This window comes from Cherax quadricarinatus, chromosome 3 (genome assembly GCF_038502225.1).
Source record: "Cherax quadricarinatus isolate ZL_2023a chromosome 3, ASM3850222v1, whole genome shotgun sequence".
In the NCBI taxonomy this organism is placed as follows: Eukaryota; Metazoa; Arthropoda; class Malacostraca; order Decapoda; family Parastacidae; genus Cherax; species Cherax quadricarinatus.
The window spans coordinates 55,358,509-55,379,564 of NC_091294.1; the positions used below are offsets into that span (position 1 = coordinate 55,358,509).

The window sequence follows — 21,056 nt, forward strand, 5'->3', positions numbered from 1 at the left end:
TGCTACTCTCCCTCCCATACGTGCTACTCTCCCTCCCGTACCTACTAATCTCCCTCCCGTATCTGCTACTCTCCCTCTCGTATCTGCTACTCTCCCTCCCGTACCTGCTACTCTCCCTCTCGTATCTGCTACTCTCCCTCCCGTACCTGCTACTCTCCCTCCCGTACCTGCTACTCTCCCTCCCGTACCTGCTACTCTCCCTCCCGTACCTGCTACTCTCCCTCCCGTACCTGCTACTCTCCCTTCCGTACCTGCTACTCTCCCTCCTGTACCTGCTACTCTCCCTCCCATTCCTGCTACTTTACCTCCCATACCTGCTACTTTCCCTCATGTACTGGCTGCTCTCCCTCCTGTACCGGCTACTTCATCCATATTGGCTACTCCTCTACTGAAACTGTCTAAATTGATTTTTCACTTATATTGTTCAGTAGTATTTGTTGCCCTTCTTGTAAAATATGTACATATATGTAAATGTAGTAAGTGTTCTCAAGCTTCAAAAAGAAAGAAAACTTTTTTGTTTCTCTTCTCCTTACCCCTGTAATCAGTGCAGTTGGGCTATTGAGTTTCTAAGTTATTATAAGGGCTTTGCTGCTGTCACTGGATAATTGTATCTACTGTACTTGGTGATGCTCATCTTACTTTTTCTTATAATAGGTGTATAACTTGAGGAAGGAGGTGCAGTTGGAATAACCTTCTCAGCAACCAATACCTGGTTTTAATTTCTGGTTTCAGGTTTTAGGAATTCCTCGTGCTGTATTTCCATCACCAAGGAAAGATGAGGACCGGCTAATAAGCTCGGCAAGCATTCCTATTAGAAAAGGAAACCAGAAACGGAAAATTGTCACGGTGACCACAACAGCTAGTGGCAAGGTATTGTTCTTTCCATGTGATTTACTTCTGGCATGTTTATGAGTTTTTTTTTACTTCGGCAGCCAGGTCCTGGATCAAGCCTCCATGTTTATTGCTTGGTCAACCAGGCTGTTGTTAGCCCAGTGGCCAACATAACCATTACGGCCTAGTTGATCTGGTGCTCCATGGAAATAGTAATCTAGTTTGCTTTTAAAGAATCATGGAGATAGTAATCCAGTTTCCTTTTGAAGACCTATACACTTTTTCCAGCAGTATTTTTTATATCTGCTGGTAGCAGATTGAAACTTTTAGACCCTGTAGCTTTTCTGCTTTTCACTAAGTCTATTTTATACTTTTCCCCTTAACTCTTTCTCAAGTATGTTAAGGTATTGTACAGGTTCACTACTAGGCTCTCCAGTATCTTTCATGTATATTTTTAATACACATTTCTCTTGCCTTCTTTCCAGATTGTACATTACAGTTCTTTGAGGCATTCCCAATAGTTTAAATGCTTTATGGGTTCTGTGGGCAGTAAACATGCTCTGTTTTTTTCCAGCTCTCCTATCTCACCTGCTCTGAATGACGCTGTCAATACTGAGGAGTACTCCAAGTGAGAGAGCACAAGTGATATGAAAAGTGTTACCATTGGCATCATTTCTCGTCTTGAAAATCTTCATTATTCACCCTGTTGTTTTTCAGGCCTTCACAGCTTTTACTTTACTGTGTTCCTTGAAAGATGTCACCTATCATTATTATACCTAGGTCTGTTATATGTTCTTTTGATTTTGTGGAATGATCCTGTTGTATACTGTTGCCCATTTTCTCATCTGGGTAATTGAACATCATGTTATGTTCTACTGTCCACTTGAAAACTGTTTATATCTTTTTTGCATTTTTTTGGCAGCATCTATTGTCTGTTAAGAGAATAAGAAACAGGAGTGGCACCAGGATTGTACCTAAACTCTCACAAGTTCACATATGAGTTGAATTTAGAAACACTAAAAATCTGTATAAAATATATGCCTCTGAGAAAGTCTGCAAGATAAAATAGAGAGAGATTGTAGACTATGCAAAAAAAAAAAAAAGAAAAAAAAAGTTACTTAATTAATGGCTTTAAAACAAGAATGTTACAATGAAGGAAAGTGTCTAAACAGAGAATACTGATATAAATCAGAAACTTGAACCGTTCATACTAAAAGGAAGAATCACAAAGTGAACAAGATACCTTCCATGAAATTGAAACTTTTTAATATTTTTACATATAGACAAAATTTAAAAAGTCTTTTGTGGAATAAAAACATTATTCATAGGTGATTTATAAAGAGTGAAAATTTATAAAAATGAAAATTTAAAAGGCCAGTTTGAATTAATGTTGAACAGTCCACTAACTGAAAGTAGAAATGACAAGTAATTTTTTCATTACCACTACTTATCATATAAATTATACCTTTTGACATGAGTACATAAAATTTTTAAAAGAAATAGAAAAGATGCTCTCACATCATCTGAGTTGTATTCATGGAGTTCCTTATTTATAATGAAGTGCATAATATCACTAGCATGAGCATTCAGTATCCTTTAGAGAAAGAGTTTAAATCTAGTGTGAAATCCCAGAGGCCTTAAAAAGTACATATCATAGTTTCTTTGCATAAAGGAGACAGAGCACTAGCAAAAATTTATGGACAAAACTTTTTCATAATGGTTTTGAAAGGGTGAGGTTCCCTGATGTCAGTGAGTGCCTTGTAATCCAGGGAACTGGACTTACCTTCCCCTTCCTTGGATCAAACCTGAATGCCTCTCATTCCTCAGTTGCTAAATAACACCTTCAGGTTTAGCACTTCCCTGATTAAACAGTAAATAAATTGAAAGGTGATGAAATGCCAAAGTAAACTTTGTGGAAAAGTGTATCTTGCATAGTCCTAACTAACACGGACTGTAGAGCAGGAAGGTTGTGCTTGTTTCAACTACTGAATGATTATAACTAAATTGCAGAGGCTTTGAAAGATAATAAAAATGCAAATATAGTTTACTCAGACTTAGTGAAGGCATTTGACAAACGAGAAATGGAGTGATATCACAAGAAATGAGGTCCGTACGTTTTTTTTTTTTTCAACAAGTCGGTCGTCTCCCACCGAGGCAGGGTGACCCAAAAAAGAAAGAAAATCCCCAAAAAGAAAATACTTTCATCATCATTCAACACTTTCACCACACTCACACATTATCACTGTTTTTGCAGAGGTGCTCAGAATACAACAGTTTAGAAGCATATACATATAAAGATACACAACATATCCCTCCAAACTGCCAATATCCCAAACCCCTCCTTTAAAGTGCAGGCATTGTACTTCCCATTTCCAGGACTCAAGTCCATACGTATGATGGAAAAATTAGGTAAATGGATATTAATTTTTTGGGGGATAAATTAGTCAGAGGGCTGAAGAGGGGTTGTTGAGGTGGTTTGGTCATTTAGAGAGAATGGATCAAAGTAGAATGACATGGAGAGCGTATAAATCTGTAGGGGAGGAAGGCGGGGTAGGGATCGACCTCAAAAAGGTTGGAGGGAGGGGGTAAAGGAGGTTTTGTGGGTGAGGGGCTTGGACTTCCAGCAAGCGTGTGTGAGCATGTTAGATAGGAGTGAATGGAGACGAATGGTTTTTGGGACCTGACAAGCTGTTGGAGTGTAAGCAGGGTAATATTTAGTGAAGGGATTTAGGGACTGGTTAGCCAGACTTGAGTATTGGAAATGAGAAGTATAGTGCCTGTACTGTAAAGGAGGGGTTTGGGATATTGACAGTTTGGAGGGAATTTTAAACTGTCGTATCTGAGTGCCTCTGCAAAGACAGTGATTATGTGTGAGAGGTGAAAGTGTTGAATGATGATGAAAGTATTTTCTTTTTGGGGACTTTCTTTCTTTTTGGGTCACCCTGCCTCGGTGGGAGATGGGCGATTTGTTGAAAAAAAAAAAGCATGAAAATCTTGATAGGAAGAGGATATTAACATTGTCTTCCAGTGGGCATTAGATAATATGATCAGTGGTCACAAATCACAACTGCTCAGATATGGATGTGGAAAGAATGGAAAATTCAATAGTGGTGCTGTATACAAAATGCAGGATCACCACCTATTAGAACAAAAATAAAATATGAAAGACCTGGGTATAGTGATGATAGCTGACCTAACATTTAGAGAACGCAACGAAAATATTGCAAAAGAAAAAAAAAGTGGACAATAAAAACACTGAGAATAAGGGAAATAATGCCAGTGGTGACACTACTCCAATTGCTTGTTGACAGCTCCATTCAAAGCTGGAGGGGTCAGTGCTTGAATGGGCAGAGATTGTTTCCTGCTCACATAGAGCCAATAAAGCATTCAAACTGTTGAGGGTGATTATATATACCGTACTTGGAAGATAAATGGGGGGCAGGTCCAAAATCTACATATTGCCATATTGTATTGAAGTGAGAGACATTGGAAGAAGTGTAAAATAAACCCAGCGAAAAGCAAGGGCACCATGGGCACAGTTTCAGTGACTTTGGGTCTTGGCTAATTAACCTGTTACCAGCAGATACGAAATATAATGCAGGAACAAATGTAGAAGCCTCTAAGAGGAAACCGAATCACTCACTCTCTGCCAAGTGCTAGGTCAACCAGGCTGTTATTGACATGTGGGTCAGTGACTTGTAAACAGCAATAGCCTGGTTGACTGTTTAATCAGCAGGAAATTCTTGCCAGTTTTGAGAGTAGGAAAGCTCTTGAGACTGGTAAGATTGTTTATGAATGGAAATTCACTTGCCGAGATAAATGCAAAGAATATACTGTACCTGAAATAGTTATAATCACTGTACTAAAATATATAAAACTGTCTTCGTATGAGCAGCAAAGATAATACCAGGGTTTATAGCACAAAATCTAGTTTGAGCCACTCGATACTGTAATAATGCTGCAGTGTTCTTATCAGACCCTGTCTTGAATATGCTAGTTAGTTATGTTTGTTTTCCTACATATATAAAAGATGAAAATATTGTAATATATTTACCCTTGTTTTGATTGTGTTTTTTTAAGAAATTATCTTGACTAATGTTGATCAGGTGCTACGGAAGACCCAGTGGTGCAACAAATGTCCAGGGTGTACCACTCCAAACTGCCTCAAGTGCTCCAACTGTTTGGATATGAAGAAATATGGGGGCCCTGGAACTAAGAAAAAACCATGCATGTAAGTAAATTAAACAAGTAACACTCTCTTTTTAATATCTTGTAGTGGCTTCTATATACATTGTAAAAACTGTATGTTAAAACTTTCTCCAAATGTGTATCTGCCTTTATAAAGACAAATATATAATGTAATACTTTAGAAAAAAATTTGTATTTTCATTTTGCAACTGCTTGTATTGGACTAATACACAATTGGCAAAACATAGTAATTCTGCAACTAACCCACAATTTTGAGAGGAAACTTTGGACAAGTTTCCTGTTTGTCCTGGACCATTAGAAAGCTGCGACTTTATAAGAGTGTATAATGGACAGAAACGTGGTTTATTTGTGAATTGTTACAGTCACAGATTTGAGTTTTATTCTTCAAAGATATGAAAATATTCGACTACTCATCATTGCTCTTTCTCCTGTACTGCAATGAGCATGATGGTAAATGTAGTCTACCATGTTGTTCCTGGCTATTTGTATTCAGTTCCATGTACTCTCCACTGATATTGTTTCCTGTATACTCTGCTTGCTTCCCTATTATTTTTTTTATCTATTCTTGTACATTCCTTCCTTCAACTTCATTTGTTTATTCTCTGCATTCCTAATCCATATTCATGATGTGCTTCTATATCTTATTTTCCTGCAATCTGTTTTTTTCCATTTATTCATTACTTCCTCTTTACTCACTATTCACACTTATCACATCTTACCTTGGTGAGGGACACCCATATGTTAAAAAAAACATTCATTCTTTTTATCCATATTCTACACTTGTCCATCTCAGTTGCTTGTAGTTTTCCAATTTTTATATAAGCTCCTTCCATAACATTTTTTCATATCTTCACGAGAGGGTTAGAGCAGACAATTGTACATTTAAGATTGGATTGTATTGCATTTCATGAAGCTTTTAACCCATGTAGGTCATTTAATGGGAGGAGGAGGAGGAGGAGGAGATGATGATGATGATGATGATGATGATGGAGATGGAGACGATGATGATGGAGATGATGATGATGATGGAGATGATGATGATGGAGATGGAGATGATGATGATGGAGATGATGATGATGATGGAGATGATGATGGAGATGGAGATGATGATGGAGATGAGATGATGATTGTTGATTGATGATGATGAGATGATTGATTTGATGATGATTGATTTGATATTGATTGATGATTTGATGATTGATTGATGATGATTGATGATTGTTGATGATTGATTGATGATTGTTGATTGATTGTTGATGATTTGATGATGATTGTTGATGATTGATAATTGATTGATGATTGATTGATGATGATTTGATGATTGATTGTTGATGATTGATTGATTTGATGATTGATGATGATTGTTGATGATTGATTGATGATGATTGATTGATAATTGATTGATGATTGTTGATTGATGATGATTGATTGATGATGATGATTTGATGATTGATTGATGATGATTGACGATGATTGATTGATGATGATTGATTGATAATGATTGTTGATGATTGTTCATGATTGATGATGATTTGATGATTGATGATGATTTGATGATTGATTGATGATGATTTGATGATTGATAATTTGATGATTGATTATTGTTGATTGATGATTATTGATGATTGATTGTTGATTATTGATGATTGATTGTTGATTGATTGATGATGATTGATTGATGATTTGATGATTGATTGATGATGATTTGATGATTAATTGATGATTGATTGTTGATTGATGATTGATTGATGATGATTGTTGATGATTGATTGTTGATTGATGATGGATTGATTATTGATGATGATGATTGATGATTGATTGATTGATGATTATTGATGTTGATTGATTGATTGATGATGATTGATTTATGATTATTGATGATTGATTGTTGATTGATGATTATTGATTGATTGATGATTGATTGATGGTTGTTGATGATTGATGATGATAACTAAGTGCTAAACCTACAAGGGTCATACAGCACTGCAGGGTAGGGCATGCTAAAGGTTTAATACCAAGAAGGAGAATAAGTAGTTGCCTTGAAGCATGAAAAACAAAGTCCACCCCTGACAGTGACATGACAAGATGAGATACATCTGATAAGAGCTGACATTTGATGAGCATACATGATGGTGGGGGAGGGTACAGCTGATAAAAGATTAGATGTGATATTTGATGAGCATCGCCCTCCCTTTGTTTTCTCTGGTACACAAACATGTCTGTCTATTTGTCAAGCGCTCTGTCTATCCATCTCAGAGAGAGCCATAAGACTGCATCATCATGTTTACTCACATCTTCAAGCAGAGTATAGCACTGTCTGGATTTTTTGGGTTATCCTAGGTAATTTATACTATTTTTTTTTTCAACAAATTGGCCGTCTCCCACCGAGGCAGGGTGACCCAAAAAAGAAAGAAAATCCCCAAAAAGAAAATGCTTTCATCATCATTCAACACTTTCACCACACTCACACACAATCACTGTTTTTGCAGAGGTGCTTATAATACAACAGTTTAGAAGCATATACAGTGGACCCTCGCATACCGTTGGCATCACATAACGTTAAATCTGCATACCGATACATTTTATCACTAAAATTTTGCCTCGCATACCGCTAAAAAACTCGCTCAACACTTTTTGTCCGAGACGCTTCTAATGTGTGGCCTGAGCCAGCTTCACATGTTCCGCCGGTGGCATTATTTACAAGCCAGCCTCCGCGGTAACATCCAAGCATACAATCGGAACATTTCGTATTATTACAGCATTTTTGGTGATTTCATCTGCAAAATAAGTGACCATGGGCCCCAAGAAAGTCTCTAGTGCTAACCCAGTGGTAAAAAGGGTGAGAAATAGTACAATACCACAGTCAGCTGCTGCTGCACCATGGTCAGCTGTTGCTTGACCAGTCAGCTGTTGCTGGATCAGTCAGCTGCTGTTGCACCTCGATCAGCTGTTGCTGGACCGATCAGCTGTTGCTGGACCAGTCAGCTGTTGCTGGACCAGTCAGCTGTTGCTGGATCAGTCAGCTGCTTCTGCACCACGATCAGCTGTTGTTGGACCAGTCAGCTGTTGCTGAATCAGTCAGCTGCTGCTGCACCACAATCAGCTGTTGCTGGACCAGTCAGCTGTTGCTGGATCAGTCAGCTGCTGCTGCACCACAATCAGCTGTTGCTGGACCAGTCAGCTGTTGCTGGATCAGTTAGCTACTGCTGCATCACGATCAGCTGTTGCTGGATCAGTCAGCTGTTGCTGGACCAGTCAGCTGTTGCTGGATCAGTCAACTGTTGCTGGACCAGTCAGCTGTTGCTGGACCAGTCAGCTGTTGCTGGATCAGTCAGCTGTTGCTGGATCAGTCAGCTGTTGTTGGATCAGTCAGCTGTTGCTGGATCAGTCAGCTGTTGATGGATCAGTCAGCTGTTGCTGGACCAGTCAGCTGTTGCTGGACCAGTCAGCTGTTGCTGGATCAGTCAGCTGTTGCTGGATCAGTCAGCTGCTGTTGCACCATCAGCTGTTTCTGAACATGACTCATCCCGAACCTGTCTGTCCAGCCTGAGCGCCTGCCTTGCCGTCATTGTTTACAAGCCAGGGTGGCCGGTTGCATGCATACATTCGATACATTTTGTATTATTCCATTATTTATAGTGCTTGTAACTGCTAAATAAGCCACCATGGGCCCAAAGACAGCTTCTAGTGCCAACCCTGTGGTAAAAAGGGTGATAAATACTGTCGTACCACAGTCAGCTGCTGCTGCACCACCGTCAGCTGATAAATTGGACCAGTCAGCTGTTGCTGCACCACAGCTGTTGCTGCACCACAGCTGCAGCTGCACCATGGTCAGCTGTTGCTGCACCACAGCTGCTGCTGCACCATGGTCAGCTGCACCACAGCTGCTGTTGCACCATAGTCAGCTGCACCACAGCTGTTGTTGTTGCTGCACCACCATCAGCTGTATTACTCGAAGATGTGGAGAGAGTGTTGTTGGTGTGGCTTAACGTGAAACAATTACCGAGAAACGATTAACCCCGGAGGGTTAGCCACCCAGGATAACCCAAGAAAGTCAGTGCATCATCGAGAACTCTCTAACTTATTTCCATTGGGGTCCTTAAGCTTGTCTCCCAGGATGCAACCCACACCAGTCGACTAACACCCAGGTGAACAGGGAAAAATGCCTGGAACTAGTGCTCATATTGGTGAATTTAAAGCCAGCAAAGGTTGGTTTGAGAGATTCAAGAATCGTAGTGGCATACACAGTGTGATAAGGCCTGTTCTGGAAGAAAACGCCAAACAGGACCTACAGTACTCAGGAGGAAAAGGCACTCCCAGGACACAGTGTCTCATCAGTCATTGCTGCATCTTCAATAAAGGTGTCATTTATTCTTCATTTAGTAGAGTAGTACATGCACAATATATACTGTGCATGTACTACTCTACTATTGTGCATGTATCCTTCTCTTTGTGTGTAGGAAAATGTATATTTCATGTGGTAAATTTTTTTTTTTTCATACTTTTGGGTGTCTTGCGTGGATTAATTTGATTTCCATTATTTCTTACGGGGAAAATTCATTCGCATAACGATAATTTCGCATAACAATGAGCTCTCATGAACGGATTAATATCGTTATGCGGGGGTCCACTGTACGTATAAAGATACACAACATATCCCTCCAAACTGCCAATATCCCAAACACCTCCTTTAAAGTGCAGGCATTGTACTTCCCATTTCCAGGACTCAAGTCCGACTATATGAAAATAACCGGTTTCCCTGAATCCCTTCACTAAATATTACCCTGCTCACACTCCAACAGATCATCAGGCCCCAAGTACCATTCGTCTCCATTCACTCCTATCTAACACGCTCACGCACGCTGGAAGTCCAAGCCCCTTGCCCACAAAACCTCCTTTACCCACTCTCTCCAACCCTTTCAAGGACGACCCCTACCTCTCCTTCCTTCCCCTATAGATTTATATGCTTTCCATGTCATTTTACTTTGATCCATTCTCTCTAAATGACCAAACCACCTCAACAACCCCTCTTCTGCCCTCTGACTAATACTTTTGTTAACTCCACACCTTTTCCTAATTTCCACACTCCGAATTTTCTGCGTAATATTTACACCACACATTGCCCTTAGACAGGACATCTCCACTGCCTCCGTCTCCTCGCTGCTGCATTTACCACCCAAGCTTCACACCCATATGAGAGTGTTGGTACTACTATACTTTCATACATTCCCTTCTTTGCCTCCATAGATAACGTTTTTGACTCCACATATACAGTGGACCCCCGGTTAACGATTTTAATCCGTGCAAGAGGGGTAATTGTTATGCGAAATAATCGCTATGTGAATGAATTTTCCCCATAAGAAATAATGGAAATCAAATTAATCCGTGCAAGACACCCAAAAGTATGAAAAAAAAAATTTTACCACATGAAATATACATTTTCCTACACACAAAGAGAAGGATACATGCACAATAGTAGAGTAGTACATGCACAGTATATATTGTGCATGTACTAGTCTACTAAATGAAGAATAAATGACACTTACCTTTATTGAAGATGCAGCAATGACTGATGAGACACTGTGTCCTGGGAGTGCCTTTTCCTCCTGAGTACTGTAGGTCCTGTTTGGCATTTTCTTCCAGAACAGGCCTTATCACACTGTGTATGCCACTACGATTCTTAAATCTCTCAAATCAACCTTTGCTGGCTTTAAATTCACCAATATGAGCACTAGTTCCAGGCATTTTTCCCTGTTCACCTGGGTGTTAGTCGACTTGTGTGGGTTGCATCCTGGGAGACAAGATTAAGGACCCCAATGGAAATAAGTTAGACAGTCTTCGATGACACTGACTTTTTTGGGTTATCCTGGGTGGCAAATCCTCTGGGGTTAATTGTTTCTTGGTATTCTCAATAAGCCACACCAACAACGGTGCTACAGCAGCAGCAGCAGCAGCTGACAGTGCAGCAGCAGCAGCAGCTGTACCACCAATAGTAGCGATGGTTGATTGGGGTTTATTATACAACCTGGCCAGCTCGGAGACATGCACTCCACTTTCATACTTATCAATGATCTTTTTCTTCATCTCTATTGTAATTCTCACCCTTATTGCTGTAGGGTTGGCACTAGAAGCTTTCTTGGGGCCCATGGTCACTTATTTTCCAGAAAAAGCACCGAAAACACTGTAATAATACGAAATATTCCGATTGTATGCTTGGATGTTACCGCGGAGGCTGGCTGGTAAACAATGCCACCGGCGGAACATGTGAGCGTGGCTCAGGCCGCACATTGGACGCGTCTCGGACGAAAATCGGTAAGCGGGTTTTTAAGCGGTATGTGAGGCAAAATTTTTGCAATTAAAGTAAGCGGTATGCGAAATAATCGCTATGTGATGCCATCGTTATGCGGGGGTCCACTGTACATCAATGCACCACTCACCTTTTTTCCCTCATCAATTCTATGATTAACCTCATCCTTCATAAATCCATCCGCGACACGTCAACTCCAAAGTATCTGAAAACATTTACTTCTTCCATACTCCTCCTCCCCAATTTGATATCCAATTTTTCTTTAAATCATTTGATACCCTCAATCACCTTACTCTTTTCTATGTTCACTTTCAACTTTCTACCTTTACACACATTCCCAAACTCATCCACTAACCTTTGCAATTTTTCTTTAGAATCTCCCATAAGCACAGTATCATCAGCAAAAAGTAACTGTGTTAATTCCCATTTTGAATTTGATTCCCCATAATTTAATCCCACCCCTCTCCCGAACACCCAAGCATTTACTTCTTTTACAACCCCATCTATAAATATATTAAACAACCATGGTGACATTACACATCCCTGTCTAAGACCTACTTTTACCGGGAAGTAGTCCCCCTCTCTTCTACACACCCTTAACTGAGCCTCACTATCCTCATAAAAACTCATTACAGCATTTAGTAACTTGCCACCTATTCCATATACAGTGGACCCCCGCATAACGATGGCATCACATAGCGATTATTTCGCATACCGCTTACTTTAATCGCAAAATTTTTGCCGCGCATACCGATTAAAAACCCGCTCACCGATTTTCGTCCGAGACGCGTCCAATGTGCGCCCTCAGCCAGCCTCACATGTGCCGCCCGTGCCATTGTTTACCAGCCAGCCTCCGCGGTAACATCCAAGCATACACTCGGAATATTTCGTATTATTACAGTGTTTTCGGTGCTGTTTCTGGAAAATAAGTGACCATGGGCCCCAAGAAAGCTTCTAGTGCCAACCGTACACCAATAAGGGTAAGAATTCCCATTGAAATGAAGAAAGAGATCATTGATAAGTATGAAAGTGGAGTGCGTATCGCCGACCTAGTCAAGTTGTACAAGAAACCCCAATCAACCATCGCTACTATTGTGGGCACCAAAAAGACAATCAAGGAAGCTGTTCTTGCCAAAGGTTTAACTGTGTTTTCGAAACAAAGATCGCAAGTGATGGAAGATGTTGAGAGACTCTTATTGGTGTGGATAAATGAAAAACAGCTAGCAGGAGATAGCGTCTCTCAAGCGATCATATGTGAAAAGGCTAGGAAGTTGCATGAGGATTTAATTAAAAAAATGCCTGCAACTAGTGATGATGTGAGTGAATTTAAGGCCAGCAAAGGTTGGTTTGAGAGATTTAAGAAGCGTAGTGGCATCCATAGTGTGATAAGGCATGGTGAGGCTGCCAGTTCGGACCACAAAGCGGCTGAAAAATATGTGCAGGAATTCAAGGAGTACATAGAAACTGAAGGACTGAAACCTGAACAAGTGTTTAATTGTGATGAAACAGGCCTGTTCTGGAAGAAAATGCCAAGCAGGACCTACATTACTCAGGAGGAAAAGGCACTCCCAGGACATAAGCCTATGAAAGACAGGCTTACTCTTCTCATGTGTGCCAATGCTACTGGTGATTGCAAAGTGAAGCCTTTATTAGTGTATCACTCTGAAACTCCCAGAGCGTTCAGGCAAAAGAATGTCCTCAAGGATAATTTGTGTGTGCTGTGGAGGGCAAACAGTAAGGCATGGGTCACTAGGGAATTTTTCTATAACTGGTTACACCATGCATTTGCCCCCAATGTGAAAGATTACCTAACTGAAAAGAAATTAGAACTTAAGTGCCTCCTGGTGTTAGACAATGCCCCTGGTCATCCTACAGACGTGGCAGAGCGACTTTATGGGGACATGAGCTTCATTAAGGTGAAGTTTTTGCCTCCTAATACCACTCCTCTCCTGCAGCCCATGGACCAGCAGGTTATTTCCAACTTCAAGAAACTGTACACAAAAGCTCTGTTTGAAAGGTGCTTTGTAATGACCTCAGAAACTCAACTGACTCTAAGAGAGTTTTGGAGAGATCACTTTAATATCCTCAATTGTGTAAACCTTATAGGTAAGGCTTGGGAGGAAGTGACTAAGAGGACCTTGAACTCTGCTTGGAAGAAACTGTGGCCAGAATGTGTAGACAAAAGGGATTTTGAAGGGTTTGAGGCTAACCCTGAGAGGATTATGCCAGTTGAGGAATCCATTGTGGCATTGGGAAAGTCCTTGGGGTTGGAGGTTAGTGGGGAGGATGTGGAAGAGTTGGTGGAGGAGGACAATGAAGAACTAACCACTGATGAGCTGATAGATCAACTTCAAGAGCAAGAGGCCAGACCTGGGGAAACTGGTTCAGAGGAGGGGAGAGAGAAATTGAAGAAGTTGCCTACTACAAAGATAAAGGAAATCTGTGCAAAGTGGCTTGAAGTGCAAACCTTCATGGATGAAAATCACCCTCACACAGCTATTGCAAGCCGTGTTGGCAACCTGTACACTGACAATGTTGTGAAACACTTTAGGGAAGTCATAAAGGAACGAGAGGTACAGGCCACTATGGACAGATATCTTGTGCGAAAGAAGTCCAGTGACTCTGAAGCTGGCCCTAGTGGCATTAAAAGAAGAAGGGAAGTAACCCCAGAAAAGGACTTGCTACCTCAAGTCCTAATGGAAGGGGATTCCCCTTCTAAACAGTAAGAAGATAATGCTCTCCCCTCCTCCCATCCCATCAATCATCACCAGATCTTCAATAAAAGTAAGTGTCATGTAAGTGTGCATGCCTTTTTCAGTTTGTGTGTATTAAAATTAATATTTCATGTGGTAAAAAAAATTTTTTTTCATACTTTTGGGTGTCTTGCACGGATTAATTTTATTTCCATTATTTCTTATGGGGAAAATTCATTCACATAACGATTATTTCGCATAACAATTACCCCTCTTGCACGGATTAAAATCGTTAACCGGGGGTCCACTGTACTTGCAACATCTGCCACATTGGTCCCCTATCCACTCTATCGTATGCCTTTTCTAAATCCATAAATGCAATAAAAACTTCCCTACCTTTATCTAAATACTGTTCACATATATAGTAGGTTGGTAGACAGCTACCACCCAGGGAAGTACTACCGTCCTGCCAGATGACTGTGAAACAGAAACCTGTAACTGTTTTGCATGATGGTAGGATTGCTGGTTTCTTTTTCTGTCTCATAAACACGCTAGATAACAGGGATATCTTGCTACTCCTACTTACACTTTGGTCACACTTCACAGACACGCACATGCATATATATATATACATACATCTAGGTTTTTCTCCTTTTTCTAAATAGCTCTTGTTCTTCTTTATTTCTTCTATTGTCCATGGGGAAGTGGAAAAGAATCTTTCCTCCGTAAGCCATGCGTGTCGTATGAGGCGACTAAAATGCCGGGAGCAATGGGCTAGTAACCCCTTCTCCTGTAGACATTTACTAAAAAAGAGAAGAAGAAAAACTTTATAAAACTGGGATGCTTAAACGTGCGTGGATGTAGTGCGGATGACAAGAAACAGATGATTGCTGATATTATGAATGAAAAGAAGTTGGATGTCCTGGCCCTAAGCGAAACAAAGCTGAAGGGGGTAGGGGAGTTTCAGTGGGGGGAAGTAAATGGGATTAAATCTGGAGTATCAGAGAGAGTTAGAGCAAAGGAAGGGGTAGCAGTAATGTTAAATGATCAGTTATGGAAGGAGAAAAGAGAATATGAATGTGTAAATTGTAAAGTAAAAGGACACAAGTGCAACTAATGTGACATTTATTGTGGCAACGTTTCGCTCTCCAGGAGCTTTATCAAGCCATTACAAACAATACATGGACACAGAGGGTATATAAAGGCTCAGAGTGAGGTGAATACTAGTGAGGTACCATTTCGATGTTCACTAGTGGTGGTAGTAGTAGTAGTAGTAGTGACAAAAGTAATACAATATGGTAGAGCAATTAATTCGTACATGAGTAAAAGGATATAAAAGCTATTACTTGGGTAAAATAAAAATAGGTTGGACAAATATAAACTGGAATGAGGCAGCTTGTTTCAGTGTTCACTCTCTGTGCTTTGTGTAGTATAACAGGAGAGACTATGTGATGGCAGGGTTTACTGTTTTCAGGAGGATTCTTGCTAAGACTTCGGAGATGGTGAAGCTGCCGTTGTTTTGTTTAATTGTATTCGAAACAGCGATCAGTGCTGATTCGAGGCACTTGCGTCTGCGGAAATTAGTTTCTTTGATCACTAATTGGGCGTCTCTGAATTTCATGAGATGATTGGTGGAATTTCGGTGTTGTACACAGGCGTTCAGGTTATCGTTCCTACATGCGTAAATGTGTTCAATGAGGCGGGTGTCGAGGTTTCTGGCTGTTTCACCTACGTAAATCTTGTCACAGCCTCCACAGGGTATAGTGTAAACTTCTGCATTGACTGGTTCGTGGTGCTTGGATTTTGTCCTGGTTATATCCTTTATTGAAGTGCTAGAAGCGATGGCGACTCTGGTGTTAGCTTGTGAAAGTGCTTTTGAGACGTTAAGTGCAACCTGACTGTTGGGAAGAATTATAACTTTGCTGGGAGTGGTGTTGATGCGTGGAGAATTTATGATCTGAAGAGCTCTTTTCTTGCAGTCTTTGATGAAAAAAGAAGGAAAAAGAGGCATCATCATCGGGTTTTTCCTAAGAGCATACCGAATTTGTAGTCCTGAGTTTCTTGACGAGGAGTGTACATACATTCACCAAACATTCACAGAGTTACATTTTCCTTCTTTTTTCATCAAAGACTGCAAGAAAAGAGCTCTTCAGATCATAAATTCTCCACGCATCAACACCACTCCCAGCAAAGTTATAATTCTTCCCAACAGTCAGGTTGCACTTAACGTCTCAAAAGCACTTTCACAAGCTAACACCAGAGTCCCCATCGCTTCTAGCACTTCAATAAAGGATATAACCAGGACAAAATCCAAGCACCACGAACCAGTCAATGCAGGAGTTTACACTATACCCTGTGGAGGCTGTGACAAGATTTACGTAGGTGAAACAGCCAGAAACCTCGACACCCGCCTCAATGAACACATTTACGCATGTAGGAACGATAACCTGAACAACGCCTGTGTACAACACCGAAATTCCACCAATCATCTCATGAAATTCAGAGACGCCCAATTAGTGATCAAAGAAACTAATTTCCGCAGACGCAAGTGCCTCGAATCAGCACTGATCGCTGTTTCGAATACAATTAAACAAAACAACGGCAGCTTCACCTTCTCCGAAGTCTTAGCAAGAATCCTCCTGAAAACAGTAAACCCTGCCATCACATAGTCTCTCCTGTTATACTACACAAAGCACAGAGAGTGAACACTGAAACAAGCTGCCTCATTCCAGTTTATATTTGTCCAACCTATTTTTATGTTACCCAAGTAATAGCTTTTATATCCTTTTACTCATGTACGAATTAATTGCTCTACCATATTGTATTACTTTTGTCACTACTACTACTACTACTACTACTACTGCTGCTGCTGCTGCTGCTGCTGCTGCTGCTGATGCTGCTGCTGATGCTGCTGCTGATGCTGCTGCTGATGCTGCTGCTGATGCTGCTGCTGCTGCTGCTGCTGCTGCTGCTGCTGCTGCTGCTGCTGCTGCTGCTGCTGCTGCTGCTGCTGCTGCTGCTGCTGCTGCTGCTGCTGCTGCTGCTGCTGCTGCTGCTGCTGCTGCTGCTGCTGCTGCTGCTGCTGCTGCTGCTGCTGCTGCTGCTGCTGCTGCTGCTGCTGCTGCTGCTGCTGCTGCTGCTGCTGCTGCTGCTGCTGCTGCTGCTGCTGCTGCTGCTGCTGCTGCTGCTGCTGCTGCTGCTGCTGCTGCTGCTGCTGCTGCTGCTGCTGCTGCTGCTGCTGCTGCTGCTGCTGCTGCTGCTGCTGCTGCTGCTGCTGCTGCTGCTGCTGCTGCTGCTGCTGCTGCTGCTGCTGCTGCTGCTGCTGCTGCTGCTGCTGCTGCTGCTGCTGCTGCTGCTGCTGCTGCTGCTGCTGCTGCTGCTGCTGCTGCTGCTGCTGCTGCTGCTGCTGCTGCTGCTGCTGCTGCTGCTGCTGCTGCTGCTGCTGCTGCTGCTGCTGCTGCTGCTGCTGCTGCTGCTGCTGCTGCTGCTGCTGCTGCTGCTGCTGCTGCTGCTGCTGCTGCTGTTGTTGCTGCTGCTGCTGCTGCTGCTGCTGCTGCTGCTGCTGCTGCTGCTGCTGCTGCTGCTGCTGCTGCTGCTGCTGCTGCTGCTGCTGCTGCTGCTGCTGCTGCTGCTGCTGCCACTACTACGACCACTACCACTAGTGAACATCGAAATGGTACCTCACTAGTATTCACCTCACTCTGAGCCTTTATATACCCTCTGTGTCCATGTATTGTTTGTAATGGCTTGATAAAGCTCCTGGAGAGCGAAACGTTGCCACAATAAATGTCACATTAGTTGCACTTGTGTCCTTTTACTTTACATATTGTCGGTAATTCTACCAACTTTATTACAATGTGTAAATTCAAGAATTATGTGGATTAAAGTAAAGGTTGGATGCGAAAAGTGGGTCATAATAAGAGTGTATGCACCTGGAGAAGAGAGGAATGTAGAGGAGAGAGAGAGATTTTGGGAGATGTTAAGTGAATGTATAGGAGCCTTCGAACCATGTGAGAGAGTAATTGTGGTAGGGGACCTGAATGCTAAAGTAGGAGAAACTTTTAGAGAGGGTGTGGTAGGTAAGTTTGGGGTACCAGGTGTAAATGATAATGGGAGCCCTTTGATTGAACTTTGTATAGAAAGGGGTTTAGTTATAGGTAATACATATTTTAAGAAAAAGAGGATAAATAAGTATACAAGATATGATGTAGGGCGAAATGACAGTAGTTTGTTGGATTATGTATTGGTAGATAAAAGACTGTTGAGTAGACTTCAGGATGTACATGTTTATAGAGGGGCCACAGATATATCAGATCACTTTCTAGTTGTAGCTACACTGAGAGTAAAAGGTAGATGCAATACAAGGAGAATAGAAGCATCAGGGAAGAGAGAGGTGAAGGTTTATAAACTAAAACAGGAGGCAGTTAGGGTAAGATATAAACAGCTATTGGAGGATAGATGGGCAAATGAGAGCATAGGCAATGGGGTCAAAGAGGTATGGGGTAGGTTTAAAAATGTAGTGTTAGAGTGTTCAGCAGAAGTTTGTGGTTACAGGAAAGTGGGTGCGGGAGGGAAGAGGAGCGATTGGTGGAATGATGATGTAAAGAGAGTAGTAAGGGAGAAAAAGTTAGCATATGAGAAGTTTTTACAAAGTAGAAGTGATGCAAGGAGGGAAGAGTATATGGAGAAAAAGAGAGAGGTTAAGAGAGTGGTGAAGCAATGTAAAAAGAGAGCAAATGAGAGAGTGGGTGAGATGTTATCAACAAATTTTGTTGAAAATAAAAAAAAGTTTTGGAGTGAGATTAACAAGTTAAGGAAGCCTAGAGAACAAATGGATTTGTCAGTTAAAAATAGGAGAGGAGAGTTATTAAATGGAGAGTTAGAGGTATTGGGAAGATGGAGGGAATATTTTGAGGAATTGTTAAATGTTGATGAAGATAGGGAAGCTGTGATTTCGTGTATAGGGGAAGGAGGAATAACATCTTACAGGAGTGAGGAAGAGCCAGTTGTGAGTGTGGAGGAAGTTCGTGAGGCGGTAGGTAAAATGAAAGGGGGTAAGGCAGCTGGGATTGATGGGATAAAGATAGAAATGTTAAAAGCAGGTGGGGATATAGTTTTGGAGTGGTTGGTGCAATTATTTAATAAATGTATGGAAGAGGGTAAGGTACCTAGGGATTGACAGAGAGCATGCATAGTTCCTTTGTATAAAGGCAAAGGGGATAAAAGAGAGTGCAAAAATTATAGGGGGATAAGTCTGTTGAGTATACCTGGTAAAGTGTATGGTAGAGTTATTATTGAAAGAATTAAGAGTAAGACGGAGAATAGGATAGCAGATGAACAAGGAGGCTTTAGGAAAGGTAGGGGGGTGTGTGGACCAGGTGTTTACAGTGAAACATATAAGTGAACAGTATTTAGATAAGGCTAAAGAGGTCTTTGTGGCATTTATGGATTTGGAAAAGGCATATGACAGGGTGGATAGGGGGGCAATGTGGCAGATGTTGCAGGTGTATGGTGTAGGAGGTAGGTTACTGAAAGCAGTGAAGAGTTTTTACGAGGATAGTGAGGCTCAAGTTAGAGTATGTAGGAAAGAGGGAAATTATTTCCCAGTAAAAGTAGGCCTTAGACAAGGATGTGTGATGTCACCGTGGTTGTTTAATATATTTATAGATGGGGTTGTAAGAGAAGTGAATGCGAGGGTCTTGGCAAGAGGCGTGGAGTTAAAAGATAAAGAATCACACATAAAGTGGGAGTTGTCACAGTTGCTCTTTGTTGATGACACTGTGCTCTTGGGAGATTCTGAAGAGAAGTTGCAGAGATTGGTGGATGAATTTGGTAGGGTGTGCAAAAGAAGAAAATTAAAGGTGAATACAGGAAAGAGTAAGGTTATGAGGATAAAAAGATTAGGTGATGAAAGATTGGATATCAGATTGGAGGGAGAGAGTATGGAGGAGGTGAATGTATTCAGATATTTGGGAGTGGACGTGTCAGCGGATGGGTCTATGAAAGATGAAGTGAATCATAGAATTGATGAGGGGAAAAGGGTGAGTGGTGCACTTAGGAGTCTTTGGAGACAAAGAACTTTGTCCTTGGAGGCAAACAGGGGAATGTATGAGAGTATAGTTTTACCAACGCTTTTATATGGGTGTGAAGCATGGGTGATGAATGTTGCAGCGAGGAGAAGGCTGGAGGCAGTGGAGATGTCATGTCTGAGGGCAATGTGCGGTGTGAATATAATGCAGAGAATTCGTAGTTTGGAAGTTAGGAGGAGGTGCGGGATTACCAAAACTGTTGTCCAGAGGGCTGAGGAAGGGTTGTTGAGGTGGTTCGGACATGTAGAGAGAATGGAGCGAAACAGAATGACTTCAAGAGTGTATCAGTCTGTAGTGGAAGGAAGGCGGGGTAGGGGTCGGCCTAGGAAAGGTTAGAGGGAGGGGGTAAAGGAGGTTTTGTGTGCGAGGGGCTTGGACTTCCAGCAGGCATGCGTGAGCGTGTTTGATAGGAGTGAATGGAGACAAATGGTTTTTAATACTTGACGTGCTGTTGGAGTGTGAGCAAAGTAACATTTATGAAGGGGTTCAGGGAAACCGGCAGGCCGGACTTGAGTCCTGGAGATGGGAAGTACAGTGCCTGCACTCTGAAGGAGGGGTGTAAATGTTGCAGTTTAAAAACTGTAGTGTAAAGCACCCTTCTGGCAAGACAGTGATGGAGTGAATGATGGTGAAAGTTTTTCTTTTTTGGGCCACCCTGCCTTGGTGGGAATCGGCCAGTGTGATAATAAAAAAAATAAATAATATATGCTTCAATGTAAACACTTGATCTACACATCCCCTACCCACTCTGAAACCTCCTTGCTCATCCGCAATCCTACATTCTGTCTTACCTCTAATTCTTTCAATTATAACCCTACCATACACTTTTCCTGGTATACTCAATAAACTTATTCCTCTATAATTTTTACAATCTCTTTTGTTCCCTTTCCCTTTATATAAAGGGACTATACATTCTCTCCGCCAATC

At 41.5% G+C, this 21,056-nt stretch overlaps 1 protein-coding gene across 1 annotated transcript in view; it reads left to right on the plus strand.

Moving 5' to 3' along the window:
- Window positions 1–21,056, plus strand: part of LOC128705920 (histone lysine N-methyltransferase trithorax) — a 382,322-nt gene that overhangs the window by 134,445 nt on the left and 226,821 nt on the right. The window contains exons 5-6 of the mRNA XM_053801012.2: window positions 733–870; window positions 4,938–5,062. Coding sequence (XP_053656987.2) covers window positions 733–870; window positions 4,938–5,062 — 263 coding nt within the window. The remainder of the gene's footprint in view (window positions 1–732; window positions 871–4,937; window positions 5,063–21,056) is intronic.